The 19499-nt window shown below is 42.1% G+C and overlaps 1 protein-coding gene across 1 annotated transcript; it reads left to right on the top strand.

The window, feature by feature from the left end:
• Window positions 1–1593: 1593 nt before the first annotated feature.
• SERPINB11 (serpin family B member 11) lies at window positions 1594–16830 on the top strand. The gene is made up of 8 exons (XM_047769482.1): window positions 1594–1865; window positions 8042–8220; window positions 9834–9893; window positions 11297–11425; window positions 11750–11867; window positions 12716–12858; window positions 13556–13711; window positions 15967–16830. The coding sequence occupies exons 2-8, from the start codon at window positions 8053–8055 to the stop codon at window positions 16369–16371; spliced, it is 1179 nt and encodes a 392-aa protein (XP_047625438.1). The 5' UTR covers window positions 1594–1865; window positions 8042–8052; the 3' UTR covers window positions 16372–16830.
• Window positions 16831–19499: the final 2669 nt, after the last annotated feature.

Here is a 19499-nt window from a genome sequence, read left to right as displayed (position 1 = left end):
AGGCAGCAACAGCTCCGATTAAACCCCTAGCCTGGGAACCTCCATGTGCCGTGGGTGTGGCCCTAAAAGGACATAAGACAAAAAAAAAAAAAAAAAAAGCATTCCTCATCCCAGAAAGGTGGTCATGGCACTATAACCTCAAGGACCACCAGAACCTGTCTAGGACCGCCTGATGCCAGCTTTGAAGAAGAGTGCAAGCTTGCATCTATGGGAATCCTTATCTGCGGTTCTATTTTTCTCTCCTGAACTATGATACCCCTTCCTGTTCTCGCTCAAAGGAGGGCATGGTCTTTAAGGCATTAGCCAGCCGTGGCCTCCTGTTCCTGGAAAAGCAATAAAAGCTACCCCTTTTGGAGTTCCCATTGTGGCACAGCAGGAACAAATCCAACTAGTGTCCATGGGGATGCAGGATCGAGCCCTGGACTTGCTCAGTGGGTTAAGTATCCAATGTTGCCATGAGCTGTGGTGTAGGTCACAGAACGGCTTGGATCTGGCATTGCTGTGGCTGTGACATAAGCCGGCAGCTTGCAGCTCCGATTCGCCCCCTAACCTGGGAACTTCTATATGCCAGGGGTGCCACCCTAAAAAGCAAAAAAAAAAAAAAAAAAAGCTACCCCTTTTTTCCAGTCAGCACTGATGGACAGAAGCCAAGTTTAAGCAACATTTGGGACGGTTTTTAGTCAAAGTTGACTGTGTATAACTATTTTTATGAGAACTTCATGGGTACAGTGGATAGTAGGGTCTTTATTTTATTTATTTTATTTTTTGCCTGCTCCCATGGCATGCAGAAGTTCCTGAGCCAGGGATGGAACCTGCATCACAGCAGTGACCTGAACACAGCAGTGACAATGCCAGATCCTTAACCTGCTGAGCCACCAGGCAACTTTAGTAAGGCCATAATTTTAACCCTAACGTTTCTAGTTCCTGTGACTTGTGGAATGATTTAATTTTGACTGAGAACTTGTCACATGCTGAGGATAAAGAGAAAAAAAAAAATCACTGGTCATAAAGGACCTTCTCATAAGTGCAGGGCCATCCGGGCTTTACCATTTAAGTTTGGGCAGAGGAGTCAAGCTGGGTGGCTGGGTTGTGTATCACACAGACAAGAGGAGCCTCTGGGAAGCTGGGCTTGACTCACAGTGCTGATTCTGGCTACTGTGCTCCCCAAACATTTTTTGTCTCCCAGCTTTCATCCCTACCCCTCATCTCTAGTCTTTAGTACACAGGGCTGAATCATACCTGGAAACTCACTGGAGGCGGGGTGGCTTGCTGCTCCCAGCAAGCTCTTAAACTGAAACCACAGAATAAATCCTGCTTGGGCTCATCCTTGTGTTCTTTTAATGGGACAGGAGTTACCAGCCAGCAGTTTGTTGAAGTTCCACATAAAAACATAAGCTCCATGCAGGAGAGCTCAGGAGATCTTGGGATGAATGTGCCTTGAGCCAGGAAGCATCACCCCTGTTGAGTAGCAATGGGCCATGCCCATGACACAGGCCATGCCTCCAATGCTAGACAGGGCACTCCCAGCTTGAATGCATTCAAGTTATTCTTTTCAGAAAGACAGCTTATTTTCTTGAATAGAGTTTAGGCTTGTCAGTGCTTCCCCATTAGCAAAGCAGGAGGAGGTTGAGAGCTGGCTCCTTTTCCAGAAAGCACAGCCATCCTGAGAGTCCCTTCAGTGCTACTCGGGTGGCGTTTAGAAGGACTTCCTTCTCAGAGCTGTACTTTCTGCCAAGCAAGCGTAGAGCTGAATCACTAAGGACACAAATGGAAAGGGAGGGGCAAAAAAGTAAAGGCTTTATATTTCCTCTTCAGGGACGCAGCTCCAATCTCTTCTGCCACTTCACCACTGCAAAGCAGCAAAGGTAAAGAGAAGTAACTCTGTACTCTATAATGTCTTGTCAGAGGGAAACAGATAAATGCAGTAAAATATGGCATTTGCACAGGGGGACAAGGATCCAAAATGAGGGGGCAGCTTCTTTACTTGAGGGTGGCTCTTGTTAAGGCACACATTCACGTGTCTGAATATCAGTGACAGTACGTATTGTGAAATCCTAGAGGCAGACTGACCTGATTTCAAATCTCTGATTTGTTTAGTGAAACAGAACTCTTGATATCTTCTACTTACTCTTTAATAACTCTTATTCAAAACAGAGCTAGTTACCTATGGCTGTGGCCTCTGTGTGGTGACATACTTCTTAGTTCCTTAGAGGTTCTTAACTCCCTGGACTGGCCTTATTGATAACTTTATGTGTTGGGAAGAATGTCTTTATTTCCCTGGTCTCAGCTTCTTCTTCTTTTTCTTCTTCCTTTTCTCCTTTTTCTCCTTCTCTTCCTTCTTCTTCTTCTTGAGGTTAAACATCATATATGTTTCCTTCTTCAGTGTCAGTTTCTTCTTATGACTTTAAAATGTGTCTCTTAAGGAAGAGGCATATTTCTGCAAAGGGGTATAAAGTCTCATGGCTTGTATTTGTGGGATGGGGTAACCATTCTGAAGTTGCTCTTACTTTTAGGACCATGAGCATACTGTGAAATTTACGAAGTTTGAGGGATAGCACATGAGAGAGAAAGATGAGCCCTGTTTTAGGGAAGGGGAAGGAGGCACTAGTCAAGTTAAATCTTGCGAAACGGTTAAAAGCTACCCAGTTTCTATGTCAGGCTGTAAGAACATAGTGTCTTAGCCACCCTTGAAGATGTATTCCCCCCGAAAGACAGACCCAGCCCCTCTGTCTTCTTGCAATCTTTTAATGTCAATATTCCCTTCAAAGACATGTTCTCTCCTCCCCTTTGCTGAATAAAAATCCCCCTTCTCAAACTCTAAGGGGCTGCAACCTCGGGCATCCTTCTTTTTCTCTTTTATCCCATGACAGCTTCCAGATGACATATCTCTTTTGCTTGGGAAAGATCTTACCCTAAAAGCAGACAGAAAGATCCACAAAGGGAAATTTTTTGCAATTCTTTCTCTTTGAGGCTCACTTTGAAGTCCTTCTACACCTAAGGTCTCTCCCAATTTTCCCTCACTGCCTGGGCAGAGCCTCCCCTGGGGTACCTGCACCTTTAGCCGGACCCTATGAACCTTGGGACTTTGGTGTTGCATGGGTTCCTCTTTCCTGAAACTGACTGTGTAATGTTAATTAGACGAGATTTTGCAAAATATTTAGAATGTCACTCTTACTAATGCGTATTTATTTATGGATGATTGTGCAAGACATTGATAATTTCCCAGGTAAATTTTCCTTTCTCTCAAGGAGTGCTAAACCTAGTGAGGAAGACCAGCATGTTCCAGGAACAAGAGTCTGTAAATCCATCCCCATGGACCCACGTACTCACACAGTCACCCAGGTGTAGAGGAAATTCCCAACTAAACTTACTGCATAAATCAGTTGAATGTAAGATTAATAATGACACCTTGTTATGGAGGAACTCTTCTAACAGCTAGAAAGGTGGAATTTTGGGGAAAAAAATGGAGAAAGTAGAGTTCATAAGTGCTAGGTAATCGAGAGTTAAAACTCTGTCTTGCAAATAAACATGCCAACTCTCAAAGTTCATGAATTAATTCTAATTATGTGTTCCTAAAATTTTTTAGTAAAACCTGAGCCTAGAGGCTCAGGCTCTATTAAACTATGCTGGTGGTCTGATAATAGGAATACAAACATCTACTCCTTAATGATTATTTTAGGATGAGTTTCGATTACAGGGATGTGTGATCATGCTTTTAACAACATAAATGTCATGGGGTCATTATTTTGAAAGTCCACGAGTGACACACTGGTTTTCAGTCTCTCTCTGACTGATTAGTGCTGAGCAATGCATTCCCCTCCCTGCCCCAGTTCTCAGGCTTTAGCCTTTGGATCTGTTTGGCTTTCAGCACATGAAACTTTTTTGAACTCCCTTTTAGTGAGAAGCCTGACATGAATGCCTAAATTAGTAACTAGCGGGGTCATATGTCCCAGAGAGCACACTTCCAGGGAGCTCAGCTCACATGTGTACTGGCTGAAAAGAAGGTAAGTTAGTAACTAAAATAAACACACACAGGCAGAGATATAAACTGGTCATCTGTTGGAACAGCCTAGAGAACAAGAGTTTAGACTAAAATTCTAAAAGAGGTCAAAACTATAGACCAGAAGATGAAAGGAAGAAGAAAAGGTCCAGTTTCCTGGGGGACTAAATAAGGGAAAAGATGTGTCTGTGCTAGAAAAAAATGCATGTGAGATCAGTGGGCAAACTGCTCCTGGTGGACAATGGCGTATAAAGAAAGCCCTAAAGAGAGTTGGGATGCTTCTAGCTGCAAGAAGCAGAAGACTCAACTAAAATAGCTTGAACCATAAGAAGTTCTCCTCTTATAAGTCAGGAGGTCCCAAGGTAGGCAGATCCAGGGTAAGTTAATGCATCCATTCAATGGTGTGTCATCAAAGTCTCAGGATTTATCCATCATTCTCTCTTACACCCTGGCTTGGTTACAAAATAGCTGCTGCAATCATGGTCACATGAAGGCAAAACAACCCTGAAACAAAGAAGATGGCTGGCTTCTTCCTGAGAGTCCCTTTTTATCAGAAGGAATTTTCCTGAAGACCTGAAGCAACATCTCCTGCCTTACTGGCAAGGATTGCCACATCTTCTGATTTTCAAAGTTTTATTTATTTTCCCTCCAATCTTATTGAGAGATGTTGACAAATATAATTGCATATATTTAAGGTGTATAACGTGATGATTTGATATACATTGTGAAATGATGACCAAGATCAAGACAATTAACCCATCCATCATCTCACAGATTTAACCCTGAGCATGTGTATGATGAAGATGCTTAAGATCTAATCTCAGCAACTTTCAATCATATAATAATAATGATATTAATAATAATAACCATCATCACCACATGGTACATTAGATCTTATACATCTTGTAACCGAAAATTTTTACCAACTAGTTATTGACACTGGATACAGAATACCTCAGTTGGCATAAACCAATCAAGGCGTATTCCTGGGGAGTGTGCAGACTTCTCTAAAGTACACACACATGGCTAGATGAAATCTGTACCTGGAAATCTGTCTTCTCTTAGCATGGAAAAGGGGATTGGAAGGGAAGGGCTGAATGGTAGGCAATATTTTATTTTATTTTATTTTATTATTATTTTTTTGGTTGACACCTGTAGCATATGGAAGTTCCCAGGCCAGGGGCTGAATCAGAGCTGTAGCCACAACAACACAGGATTCAAACCACCTCTGCGACCTACAACACCAGATCCTTAACCTACTGAGCCAGGGATCAAACCCACATCCTCAAGGATACTAGTTGGGTTCTTAACCCAATGAGCCACAATGGGAACTCCCTAATTTCATTGTTTAAGAAGCAGTGATATCACCTCCTCCAGGAAGGATATCTCCTCCTCCAGCAAGGATATCACCTCCTCCAGGGAGTCTTCATATAACTCTTGGGTTGGCTCTGTCGCTCCCCTGTGCTTCCCCAGTAGTCTGTGTACAGAATATTCTGTGTATCACAGTACTGATCACACTAAATTTGCTTCCCTCATTTCTTCCTTCCACACTATGGCCACAGCTAAGTGCTGGAATAAAGCATAAAAAAAAACAAACTCTTTGCTTTAATGGAGGCTATACTCCAGAGGAAGGGGAATCAGACAATAAATGCATGTATGGTATATATAAGGATTTAATTTATCTAAATAAATGCAAATATTATTTATTTATATGTATATAAGCACATTTATATATAATATATGAATATATACATATTCAGTATATGTGGCAAATAAATACATAGTTATATATTTATAAAAATAATTGTATATATGTGTGTGTATATATATATATATATATATATCTCAACTAGGGTAATGGGATGGAGACTAACTGGAGGTGTGGGCTGATGTTTTAGATAAATGGTCAGTGAAAGCCTTATTGACGAGATGCTATGTGAGCAGAGAAATGACTGAGCTGCTGGGGTGAGCCATTTGTGTCCTGTGGGAAGAGCATCCCAGAAGAGGGATAGAAAGTGCAACAGCCCTGAGCTGGAGTCTGCTTGGCATGTTGAAGGCATGCAAGAAGGTGATGTGGCTAGAACAGAGTGAGCTGGGAGATTAGCAGATGAGGTCTGAGGCCAGACCATGAAGGCTTCTTGGTCATGGACGGGTGTTTGGCTTCTGCTCAGAGAGAAAGGGAAACCATTGGAGTTTTGAGCAGAGGCCATGAAGAGTCCTTAGGCAATTAGTACATAAAGAAACTGATATTTTTTTATGAATCAATGAATGAATGATTTATTTTTGTCCTTTTTTTAGGGCTGTACCCATGGCATATGGAGATTCCCAGGCTAGGGATCAAATTGGAGCTGCAGCTGCAGGCTTACATTACAACGACAGCAATGCAGGATCCGAGCCATGTCTGTGACCTACATACACCACAGTTCACAGCAACTGATCCTTAATGAACTGAGGGAGGCCAGGGATTGAACCTGTGTCCTCATGAATACTAGTCAGATTCGTTTCCACTGAGCCATGGTGGGAACTCCAAGAACTGATCTTTTAAAAACATCTCTCTTTAGTCTCTAGGAAATGTAATGAAAAAGGTCTGTAGTGGGAAAATAAGTTAGGAGGCTATTTCAATAATCCAGGAGAGACATGATGATAGCTTTGACCAGGGTGCTATTTGGAGAGAGTAAGAAATGGGCAGACAGTGAATATTTCTAAAGATAGGGAAAAGGGGATTTTTGATAGGCTGAATAGAAGATGAATGAAATAGTGTTTAAGGATGACTCCAAGGTTTTTGGCTCAAGCAAATGAAAGACTGGAACAGCCACTAGGGGAGATGAAGAAGGCTGTTGGGGGAGTAGGCTGGAGAAAGGGTTAGGAAGTCCCGAGTGTAGGAAGATGTGTATTAGACCCTCAAGCAGATATGTTGACTAGGCAGTGGATACATGAATCTGGAATTCAGGGGTAATATAAATTCAGGAGCTAACAGCATATCAGCAACACTTAAAGCTTGAGGTTGCTTTAAGAGATCACCTGTAGGAGCAAAAATAGAAAGGGCCAAGATTGAAATCCTGATGCGTTAGGATGTACAGAGGTTGGGGATGTGAGGAAGATCCTGCCAAATAGACTGAGAAGGGATGGCCAAATAAGCTAGGGGTGAAACAAGAGAGGATGATGGCCCAAAATTAAAGGAAGAAAGTGTCTGCTGGCAATGGAGGGTCCTGAAAAGTGAAACATCCAGGAGGGCAAGAATGATGCTCCATCATTGCGTATCAACAGCTCCCTGTGCTTAGCAGTATTTGGTCAGTGTTTGTGGGACTGAGTAAATAAACCCTTCCTGTCTATGCCATGGCCCTCAGAGAATACACATTCCCAGTGTCATCTTTTTTCTCGAATTTCCCTCCTTTATTCCTCCCTTTTCACTATCATCTTGCTGGGCTGAGGGCTTTGGCCCCCTTCTGACAGCATGACCTATTTGCTAATAGCCCCTTACTTTTGTAGAGGATACAGGAAAGGAGGTTTCACCAAGGAGGTAAAAATGTGCAGAGGACTTTACCCAAGTTTGCTTTATTACCTCTTACCTTGCTTGTGCAAGAATGACCTGATGGAGGCTGTTAAGGTGGACAGCCTAGTGGGAAAATATCTTTTGGCTGAGCTTGTGTAGCTCAAGGATTTTTCTGTACGAATTCCAGGATGAGGAATGTCTTCATGCATGGAAATCAAAAGCAAAAAGATCTAATTCCTTCTGCTCTTTTGCTCTGGAATAATTACAGATCACTTGTAATTGTATACAAATAACAGTGAGATAGCTTTGCACTACTGGTTTAAAGGGACAGTGAATCTTCTACTCATTAGAATCTAAGGCTACTGCAAATGCTGCCACTTCCCCTTTTGGCATTTATTACCTTCTCAGAAATTGGGATAACAGGCTGTCATTTTTCATGAAGCTGTGTACTCAGATTCTTAAATTCATGAAATGTAATAACTGAACACTAGATATTATCTGTACATCCAAGTGATAGTCTAAGGGTTTTTTTCCTCTTCTGTTCTCAGGTTTGCACGAAATGGATTCCCTCAGCAACGCAAATGTTGAATTTTGCCTTGATGTGTTCAAAGAGCTGAGCAGTAACCACGGGGGAGATAACATCTTCTTTTCTCCACTGAGTCTGCTTTACGCTCTAAGTATGATCCTCCTTGGAGCCAGAGGAAACAGTGCAGAGCAGATGGAAAAGGTATGGAGGCTGATTTCCCTGTAGCCTGGAGGTCTTCCATGATCCCCAGTTTCAGCCAAACCACTTACATCTTTACACCAAGAAAGATCTACCATCTTGTGAAAGAAGAAACACACTTGGGCAAATCATATTTCGTATGAAATCATGGCTTAAATAATGCAACATGTTATAATGAAAATTACACAACTCACGCTGTGCATAGGCCCATCCTTACAGTTACTGGTTTCACACACAAATGTCTGCAGTTTACTTTTAGAGTTCATCTTTCCAGGGATTTAAACATAACAGAGAATACACCTATGGTATAATTCTCACCTTCTACAATTTTAACTTACAATAAAACTTTTTTTTTTGTCTTTTTCTAGGGCCACACCTGTGGCATGTGGAGGTTCCCAGGCCAGGGATGCAATCGGAGCTACAGCTGCCAGCCTACACCACAGCCACAGCAATGCTAGATCCAAGCTTGTAACCTACACCACAGCTCATGGCGATGCTGGATCCTTAACCCACTGAGCGAGGCCAGGGATTGAATCTGCATCCTCTTGGTTGCTAGTCGGTAGTTGGGTTCATTAATTGCTGAGCCATGATGGGAATTCCAACTTAAAATAAAACTTAAGGAGAAGTTCCCATTGTGGCTCAGTAAGTAAGAACCTGAAGTAGTCTCTGAGAGGATGTGGGTTCGATCCCTGGTCTCATTCAATGTGTTAAGGATTCGGAGTTGCCACAGGCTGTGGCATAGGTTGAAGACGTGGCTTGGATCTGGTATTGCTGTGGCTGTGGTGTAGGCTGGGAGCTGTAGCTCTGATTCAACCCTTAGCCTGGGAAATTCCATATGCGGCAGGTGCTGCCATAAATAAGAAAAAAAAAAAACCACAAAAAAACTTAGTGACACTTTAAAAGCTATCAAGATTTTAAAAGTATCCGTGAATACATTTGAAGTCCATAGCAATCCGGTGGGGCCAAGGTAGGGATTGTTACCTCCATTTTACAGATGGGGAAATTGAGACTAAGAGTACACAAAAGGGTGATTTTTCAGGTTGCCTAGGCTGATACGCAGTAGTTTCCCCATTACATACATATTTTTAATCGCTGTGGAAAGTCTAGAAGAATGTCACATGACAACTTCGAGAATAATACATCTTATTATTGTTTGTCCTTTATTTCTTTATTCCATATTTTGATGCACTTTCATGACCTTCTTGCATTTAAAATAGGTATTGTATTGGGAAACCATGTCATGTTTTATGGGATCCCAGGCAGGCACTTGTCATAGTGATGGCCTGAGAACAGTGGGAGAGGGACAGAAAAGCCTCATGGATCGAGAGCTCAGGGCCTGGGGCCTGACAGACCCTAGTCTGGGGGCAAGTCACTTAATCTCATTTACTCAATTTCCCTAACAGAAAATGAGGATAATGGCATCTAGTTATAAAGTTGTTGAGAGGATCAAGTAATATGCGTAAAGGCTTAGTTCAGGAATTTGACTATAGCATCATTAAACATTAGCCATTACTTTTGTTCTTTATCTGAAATGGAAAAACAGATCCTTGTAACTGCTAACCTCAAAAGGCTGGATGTGGCTTTTGATGCCAATCCATCCCATTTTCTTTTCCTAGGTGCTTCACTTTAATCACATTGCAGAGTCATTAGGACCAGAGTTCAAGGACTCAGCTAAGGTATGATCATATCACTGCCAAGCTGTCAGATGCCAAGAAATAATCCAGTCCAGAGGTTGAGTGGTGGAACCCCTTCTGCACCCGTAAAAGTGCTAGCGATACCTCCCTTGATTTATTCTATTAACCTTCCTGAGGATGGCCATGCCCAGTAGAGTACCATAGAATGATGCTAATGACAATAATAAAGTTGCCCCAGATTTTACCATATGATCCCTTGACCCCTTACTCAAACTTCTCTGTTCTTTTAAGGACTGTGCCCCATGTTGAGTCTGCTGGCCTCCTCTATGCAGTGTCAGGTTTTTCTGTCCTGCGAGGGGCTGAGAAAAGATAATGATGTAGCAGGACAACAGGACCATGTCACCCAACCCACATGATCTGGGACTATGGTCCCTGTTCTTTCCAAGAAATGGATTCCTTTGACATCAAAATTAAATAGAACTGGAATTCTCGTTGTGGCTCAGCAGGTTAAGCACCTGACTAGTATCTGTGAAGATATGGGTTCGATTCCCAGCCTCACTCATTGGGTTAAGGATCCAATGTTGTTGAACACTGTGGCATAGGTCTCAGATGTGGCTTGGGGCTTTCATTGCTAAAGCTGTGGTGTAGGCTGGCAGCTGTGGTTCTGTTTTGACTCCTAGCCTGGGAACTTCCATATGCCACAGGTGTGGCCCTAAAAAGACAACAACAACAACAACAAATTAAATAGAACTGCCACATGAAAATAATTCTGTGTTTCATGGAGAAAATACATAAATGTATACAGAGTCACAGAATGCTTGCTTCACAGAACACAACTTATTCTTAGATGAAAGCCCAGAGTTCAGAAATATTCCCTTTAGGGAATATAGGCATAACCCCTATAAAGTCCATAAATTGAGATGCATCGAAGCTGCATGTTTAACTGATTTCCTCTTGTGAAGGACAGATGGGTGAGTAAGATAAGTTCAGTGAGCCTCTGATTAAATGGTCCCACAGAAAATGGAGACATTGAAAGGAGAGTGATAGAAAAGAGAAATTATTGTTTCAGTACGAAGGCAGCAATAAAACTTGATCATTGCCCTGAAAATCCTCCCTAGGATCTCTTTATTTATAAAAACTTCTGCTTTTGGATTAAGCCCCTGGAGCTAAATACATGCATGTTTTGTAGTAGTTTTTAATTCTGCACAGTCTGTAACCAAAGTCCCAGAGTGCCAAGATTATCTTGAGAGAGGCAATCTCAAGAAGGAAAATGCTTGAAACTGGCCAACTCCTTGTTTGTTAGTAGTCACTGCCCTTTTATTCAGAGGCAAACACTTTACTGTATAATTGTTTTCACATTATTTATACTCTCCAATGGCAAGAAATCAAGCAATTTAATACTCTATTCTTTCTTTCTTTCTTTTTTTTTTAAACTGGTGCTTCAGTGCAGTCAAATTGGAAGGATTCATTCACAGTTTGGAGTCCTATTCTCTCAAATCAACCAGCCAGACTCTAACTATACCCTCAGCATTGCCAACAGACTCTACGGGACAAAGGCAATGGCATTTCACAAGGTAAGTCCCTTCTGGACGGTGGTCAACAGCTTTCTTGGCATCCTCTGAATCTCACAGGCTAAAATAAAATGAAGAATGAGAAGTGTCACATGACATTCATCTTTAAAAGATTAAATTTGAGCTGATTTTGGTGTCCATGGGGGTTCTGGAACCAGTCCCCAGTGGATACCAAGGGACAGGTGTGTACAGATTCCACTTCCTTTCAGATGTACATACATGAGCTGCTTTGTTTACCTGGTGTGAACTTAGAATATGCCAAGGGGCAGGGTTTGGCCTTTCTTACACTATTTTTGTGTTGTTGTGCAATTGCCCTTTCTTTTACAGCAATACTTAAACTGTTCTGAGAAACTGTATCAAGCCAGCCTGCAAACTGTTGATTTTGAACGGTCTGCGGAAGAAACGAGGAAAACTATTAACGCTTGGGTTGAAAGTAAAACTAATGGTATGGATAAGTCACACATGTTTCTCCAAACTTTATTTGAGCTCTGTTGATGAACTTGCTGAGTTAACACTAAAGGAGGAAGCTGGGTGAGGTCTATTTAGGTTAGTGCTCTAGCCTTGATTTAATGCCTGGCACATACCAGTCTCTTAAAAATTTTTAGCATAAATGAATGGATTGATTAGTGTTGTCTGTCATGGGCGTGCATTAGGAATCCACATGCTATGTATTTATATAGATTGTTGATTGTTACTGTTATTTTGTTATCCATTTGTGCATTTATTTATCCACTCATTCATTCAAATACACACACACACACACACACACACACACACACACACATAGAGAGAGAGGGAAGGAGATCATTTAATGTTAGACATTGATATTGCATGCTAGGTGTTGTGCTGTGTTTGGGTCAAAAGTTCAATAAAAATTAAAACTCTCAACGAGCTTAGAGTCTGATATTCAAGATATCCTTGTTTCATATTGTATGACAGGTCATAATTCCAAAAAATTTATAAATTGGAGACCCGCTGTGGCACAGTGGGTTAAGAATCCAACTGCAGTGGCTCGGGATGCTGTGGAGGCATGGGTTTGATCCCAGACCTGGCACAGTGGGTTAAGGGATCCAGTGTTGCCATAGCTGTGGTGTAGGTCAGTTATACATATACATACACCCATTCTTTTTTAGATTCTTATCTGTATGAATGATCATAGAATATTCAGCAGAATTCTCTGTGCTACAGAGCAGGTCCCCATTGACCACTCCAAATTTCTTGTGACTCTTCAACTTTCTATTACCAACAAGTTCAAATCCAAATATGTTACTTATTCTTGTTTTTTATTACAAGGAAAAGTCACTAACCTCTTTGGAAAGGGCACAATTGACTCTTCTTGTGTCATGGTCCTGGTGAATGCCATTTATTTCAAAGGACAATGGCAAAATAAATTTCAGGAAAAAGAGACGATTAAAACCCCATTTCAGCTAAGTAAGGTAAGTATTTTATTTTCAGATGACAATAAATTTTGGAGAATGCCATAAACATTTAGGGACAATTTAGAAAGTTTGAGTGAAAATACTGGTCTAGGTTTTCATTGTACTTGTATGAATTTTATTTTCATTGTTCCTTATGAAGTGACAGTAGCCTTTTTCACAGGGCACTTAACTGGGGCCATTGGACTCTGAGGGGCTCTGGAAGAAAAAAAAAGGCTGTTATTTTCTTACTGTTTTCGTACTGTTCTCCTGTGTATGCACGCTTCCCAAATATGCTTTATCTAGCAACTGTTTTCTCTAGCAGCACAATAAAGTAATCTGTATTATTTTTCTCCCAGAAAGTCTCTAACTGGATGAAAAAAGGAGATGCTCCTATAATCTCATTTTTCCACATAAATCATTTTATCTGGAAAATTTGGCTTTGTTTTTAGAAAATATGTTGTCATCTTTACTACTATATATGTTATATTAACTAGTCAGGCACTAATAAAAACTTATTTTCAAACAAAAAAAAATCATATAACTTTGCAATGAAAAGTTTTAAAGGGTGTATTTTGTAGCTTCTATTTTACTCATGCCTTTAGAATGTTACCATAGACATTCGTGTTATGCCAGAAAATCCATGTACATATATGTGCACACATGCACACACATATGTAACTGTACCATCTAGCTGCAATCTTGTTTTCTTAAACAGGGTAAAAGTGTAACTGTGGAAATGATGTGTCAAACTGGAAAGTTTAAATTGGCCACCATCAAGGAGCCACAGATGCAAGTTCTTGAGCTGCCCTATGTTAACCACGAACTAAGCATGATTATTCTGCTTCCAGTGGGCACGAATGATCTAGACCAGGTAAGGTTACAAGAACGCTAATGTGTGGTGAAAGCACAGATGCACGTGAACATGTGCACACACACACACACACACACACGCAAACACACCACTAATATGTACCACATGATGGTGGTGCTGTCAGTCACTAATTCCATCACGCTCTAGGTTTAGCAGTATTGCCCAGGAGCTGTGAGAGGAAGGGGGGAGCACCCCATTCTTGCCTTCAGGATAATATATTTGGAGAAAACAATCTATTCTTACATTTAAAAAAAGGACACATGGAGGCAAAAGTGCCTGTTGTACCAATATACACATATATTTGTCTTTGAGTTTTTTGGAAATGGCTTTCTACAGTGATGCAATTATAACCCTGGTTGGTCTCTCAGTCCACAGAGAGAAGCTGTCTTCAGTTCCAGAGCAGTATTTCTTTTCTTTCTTTCTTTTTGTTTCCTTTTTAGGGCCGCACCTGCAGCATAAGGAGGTTCCCAGCCTAGGGGTCTAATAGAGCTATAGCAGCCAGCCTACGCCACAGCCACAGCAACACCAGATCACCACACAGCTTACAGCAATGCCAGATCCTTAACCCACTGAGCGAGGTCAGGAATCAAACCTGCAACCTCATGGTTCCTAGTCAAATTCGTTTCTGCTGCGCCACGATGGGAACTCCCCAGAGAGGTATTTATGAGCCAAATGTAACACGCTTTTGCAGACTAACCACCATTTTTATTGTCCTGGTTTTGTGGGGGAATGAGCATCTCAGCCATTGAGATGAAGGCATGGTGGTGGAAGAAGTTTGGGTCTAACCCCTCTCTGTGGCTGCAGCCAAAGCTGCCTAGCACAGAGCAGATGAGCCACTGATGGGGGTGACCCCACCTCCTCTGCAGCCTTGCTGGCACATCCAATGCTCTGCTACAGTAACTGTTTCTTGGGACACCAGTAGAGCCCTGGGACCTTGCCAAGGCTGACATACACATGGATAGGATGACCACAGTTGGGGAGTGTCTTTGTGAGGGGAAAGCAAAGTGGCACAGGTGGGTGAGGGGTAGGGAAGGCTTCTTGAAATACCTGGGCTGGGATGTCTGCATCCGGACTTTCTAGGAAGAGAAGCACAGCCCGGACCATGAGGACCGGTGTGGAGGTGTGGTGAGTGTAGGGGTGCTTGGGTCTCTGGAGACCTGTGGGCTGCATATTTGAAGCTATACAGCATTTTTGGAAACAGTTTAGAAGTGGTCTTTGGTAACTTATGATTCATGCAGAAAGTCCTATGGAAGTAGAGAGGGTGCAAATTTGAAAGAGGAGATCAGGAAGCTTTTCTGTAAGAGTAATGTCAATGCAAGCCTCACTGGATGAGTAGAAGATGAAGTGGAACAAGGGTCGTTCCCTGTTGTTCTAACCAGAGCAGAGAGCATGTGCAAATGCCTTAGAAATATGGGGCAGCGAGATGGCTTTGACATAAAGTGGTGGTAAGTGGGATTAGGTCAGAAAAGGACAAAAGGAAAAAGATGCTTAGGAAGTAAAACCACCTTTACTCAATGTCTGATTTTATACAGTGAGAACGGGGAGAGAGTGACAAAAAAGTTTCCAACTCCTGTAGTAGATTGATGGGGTTTGACACACTGGGTTGGAGCTATGGGGAGGGCTGGCCAGACAGTTTCAATGCCCAAAGGGACAGGTTTGAAGGGCTTCAGAAACTTAGGAAACTGGATGTAGGATGGGAGGTCAGAGTTGTGAGGCGACTTGAGGAAATCTGAGCACAGAGGCTTAAGCTGAATCACTGGGCGGAGGCACAAAGGTCATCTAGGGTTCAGCTAATGATGCAATGAAGGAGAGGACACAAGGGGCTTGGAGCAGTGGGACAGGGAGTCCTGGCATCACAGAAGCCAAATGGGAAAGCAGTTCATAGAGGAGAGGCGACTAAATGTTTCAGGTATGACAGCCAGGAAAAGACAGTTGAATTCATCTAGGAAGTGGGGACACAGTGACTTCAGAGGCAAAAGAGGGAGTTTAAGAGATGCCCACATGCAGAGACAATTAAGGCCGAAGAGTGTAGGGTACACATTTGAGAAGTTTAATCATGAAATACCAAGGAGAGGTAAACAATAGAAGAAAAAAGATGTGGCTGAATGTGAGTCTTTTTAAAATATTGTATATTAAATTATATATATAATTTGAGCACCATTTAAAGGTAGAAGAGAAACTGGCGTTGAATCCTTCACACTGAGAATTATAAAACAAAGAGCATTTAATACAGAGGGTGGGTGTCTGTTTCTTAGGTAGAAAGGCAGCTGAACTCCAAGACATTTCAGGAGTGGACCAGCCCGTCGAACATGGTGGAAAGGGACGTGGAAGTGCATCTCCCTCGATTCAAACTGGAAATCAAGTATGAGCTAAATTCCCTGTTAAAATCCTTGGGGATGACAGACATCTTCAACTGGGTCAAAGCTGATCTTTCTGGAATGTCATCAGCCAAGGGCCTCTATGTATCAAAGGTCATACACAAGTCCTATGTGGATGTCAATGAGGAAGGCACGGAGGCAGCTGCAGCCACGGGGGACATCCTGGTGGTAAAAAGACTTCCCATCCGAGCTCAGTTTGTGGCAAACCACCCCTTCCTGTTCTTCATAAGGCACATTCACACCAACACCCTTCTTTTCTGTGGCAAGCTCACCTCACCCTGAGCAAATGGGGTTGAGCAAGACTTGGGGTCACAGAGGAGGTCAAACCTGTGACTAAAAGTAGTTCATAACTCTCCCACCTGTGTACCTCAGTTTGCTCCTCTGCAAAATGGGTCTTGGATCCCTCCCACCTTACTCCATGACTTGGTGAACCCTAAGCATGTGGTAACCATGGAAGAAGGCATATCTACAAAAAGCCTCTCTGACTCTATTATCTTTGGGGCCTTATTTAGGTGCTGTCTGGGGGACATGATCAAGTCAAGGGGAAAAATCTGAAACAATTCGATTGTCTTGACTTGTTTATATCAGTGAGCTCTTGAATAAGTGACCACTTTACCTTCTGAAAACCAATTTAAGGGTTTCAACTTTGAATGGATTTTAAAAGCTGTTATTTTCCTTGAATGTGTAAATATAACTCTGTGAATTCTATATAGACTATAATAAATACATGAAATGCCTTCAGTTTATTGAGGATTTTTAATACTCTGCAGTAACTAAATGCTTATGAAAGGAGACTATGGGTAAGGAGAAGCCTAATGAAAAGAGCGTTTAGCAGAATCTTTGGCCAAACATTTTCAGGCTCTAAACTGAATAACAGTTTTTTCTTTCCCTCCCTCTTTCCTTCCCTCCCTCCTTCCACCTCCCTCTCTTTCTCAATAATGCAGTGAGTAAAATTCACAATAGCAAAACCAGAAATTGATCAGAAAATTTTTATTTTTTAATTTTTTTATTTTGTTTTTCTATGGAAGTTCCTGGGCTAGGGGTCGAATTAGAGCCCCACTTGTGACTTACTCCACAGCTTACAGCAATGCCAGATCCTTAACCCAACTGAGCAAGGCCAGGGATTAAACCTGCATCCTCATGGATACTAGTCTGGTTCTTAACCCATTGAGCCAAAAGGGAACTCCAGGAAATTTTTATTAAAAAACAAACAAACAAAAATTTTTAAAGAAAGCCTCCTTATTTCTACTCAAGATAACATGAAATGATAATCAGATAATAGTGCCATAATATATTTACTGCCTTTTCCGTGCCCTTTTGGTGAACGCTTTCTTCCTGAATTCTCTCTGAGATCTGAACACAGAAGGGTTCCTCAAATCTCCTTTCTCCTTCCCCAGCTTAGAAGAGACAATCCTTCCACCACTAGTGGCAGCGGATGATGGCTTTTCCTTCCCTCCCGGGACACTGAAGGATGGGGCTTATTTTACTCTTTAATAATAAAATATAAAGTGAAAGGCAAGCAATGATTTCAGGGGAATATAAGGCTGAAGATTATCCCCTTAAAAGAACATATGAAATTGCCTCCCGGTCTGGCAGCATGTGCTCTTCTAATGCTTGTTTACCAAGTGCATTTGTCATGTGGCATGAAGCCAAGAAGCCACCTTGGCTTACTTCACAGGGTAATCTAACAGGTTTTATTGTGGGATGAGAGACATGGAGCAGCAGTGATGCATGTAAAATAATAAGACTTGTTTCTTGGTATCTTCCTTTGACTTTAAACCTCCTGGAAAGACAATGAATGGGGTCTGTCTGCTGAATGCAGGTTCCTTCTACATGGCACCTGGCATGTGCTGTGCAAAAGTCAGAGGCATCCAAGATACCAGACACCTTTCAAGTGACTGTGGTCAAGCTCAGGGCACACACATGCCTTGGCCTCCATCCATCGAAGAGACTCAGAGTAAGTGTTCAGTCACAGCCTCCATTCCACCACCTCAATTCTCTTGAAGGATGGGAACTGAGCTGATGTAAGGCCTTCAATTTTTTTTTGAGGCGGCGGGGGGGGCACACCCATGGCACATGGAAATTCCCAGGCTAGGGATTGAATCAGAGCTACAGCTGCTAGCCTACTCCACGGCCACAGCAACATCAGATCTGAGCCATGTCTGCAACCTACACCATAGCTCATGGTAACACTGGATCCTTAACCCACTGAGTGAGGCCAGGAATCAAACCCTACTCATGGATAATAGTCAGGTTCATTACTGCTGAGCCACAGTGGAAACTCTAGAGGGTCCTTCAAAAGCACCCGTGTGGATGCTGGGCAAAGATACTGGGCTTGAAGAGATGGTGACTAAACCAGCCTTTGAGAGCATAGGTGTTGGGAGACATGTTTCTATAATAGTTTCTTAGCCTCTTAGCTTCTATTTTCTATGCTGAAAACTCCATCTTCTCCTGCTTTACTTTGTCCCTTATTGCTGCTTGAAGAACAGTGGCAGTGCTGGTAAATGACTTAAGCTTAAGAATGAAGACCTAAAGGTATAAGTTATTCATGTGGTCAGCTGAATGAGGACAAAATGTGTTGGTCTAGGCATGCTGGACATGTGCAGATTGGCATGCCCTTTGCACAGCATGATATGTCCTGTTAAAATAAGAGGAAGAGGAACCTCATGGCCCCAAGTGGTTTATGAGTGGTCGTTAGCAGAATATGCATTAGCAAAGAGAACCAAGGTGCAAACCTAGGCATGCTGGGTTGCCACAGATAGGCATGCCCTTTGTGGATGCACAGTGATGATTCTCTAGATGCTATGCATAGATAGCTGATGCCAAGCTTCCTCAAATGCTAATGATTGTTAAGTGCCTAAAGGTCAGAGTAAAAGCTTAACCATCTACCAGCTATGTGACTTTTAAAATAAGAAAAGAAATTTTAAAATAATAATAATAAAAAAACTATATCCTGCACCTATAGCCCCCTCCTCACTTGACATAATCCCAAAGAGCACAATAAAAGTAGTGTGGTTTCTTGAGGCGGAGCTCTTGGTCCCTGAGACCTTGAGTCCCTCGGTTCCCACCTTTAATTAAGATAAATATCTCTGTGTCTTGTTTTATGTTAACTTTTTCCTTAAGTTTCACAGCACCCATTCTTCAGCCCTCACCTGCTGAGCTGGTCTTGGCAATAGGTGGGCAGGGAGCTGGGGTCCTGCTCCTGAGCCTTCATAACCTGGAGCCAGGAGATTTTAGGGCACCCAGTGCTGGGGAGGGACAATGTAGCTATTTTTACTCTTTTAAAGAGCTAAGGTCATATATTAATTATATCTCAGTTAAAAAAAAAAGGCAAAAGATCTGAAGAGACATTTCTCCAAAGAAGACACACAATGTGGCCATCAAGTACATGCAAAGATGCTCACCATATC

The sequence above is a fragment of the Phacochoerus africanus genome, chromosome 2 (assembly GCF_016906955.1).
Source record: "Phacochoerus africanus isolate WHEZ1 chromosome 2, ROS_Pafr_v1, whole genome shotgun sequence".
In the NCBI taxonomy this organism is placed as follows: Eukaryota; Metazoa; Chordata; class Mammalia; order Artiodactyla; family Suidae; genus Phacochoerus; species Phacochoerus africanus.
This window is presented reverse-complemented; position numbering and strand designations above follow the sequence as displayed.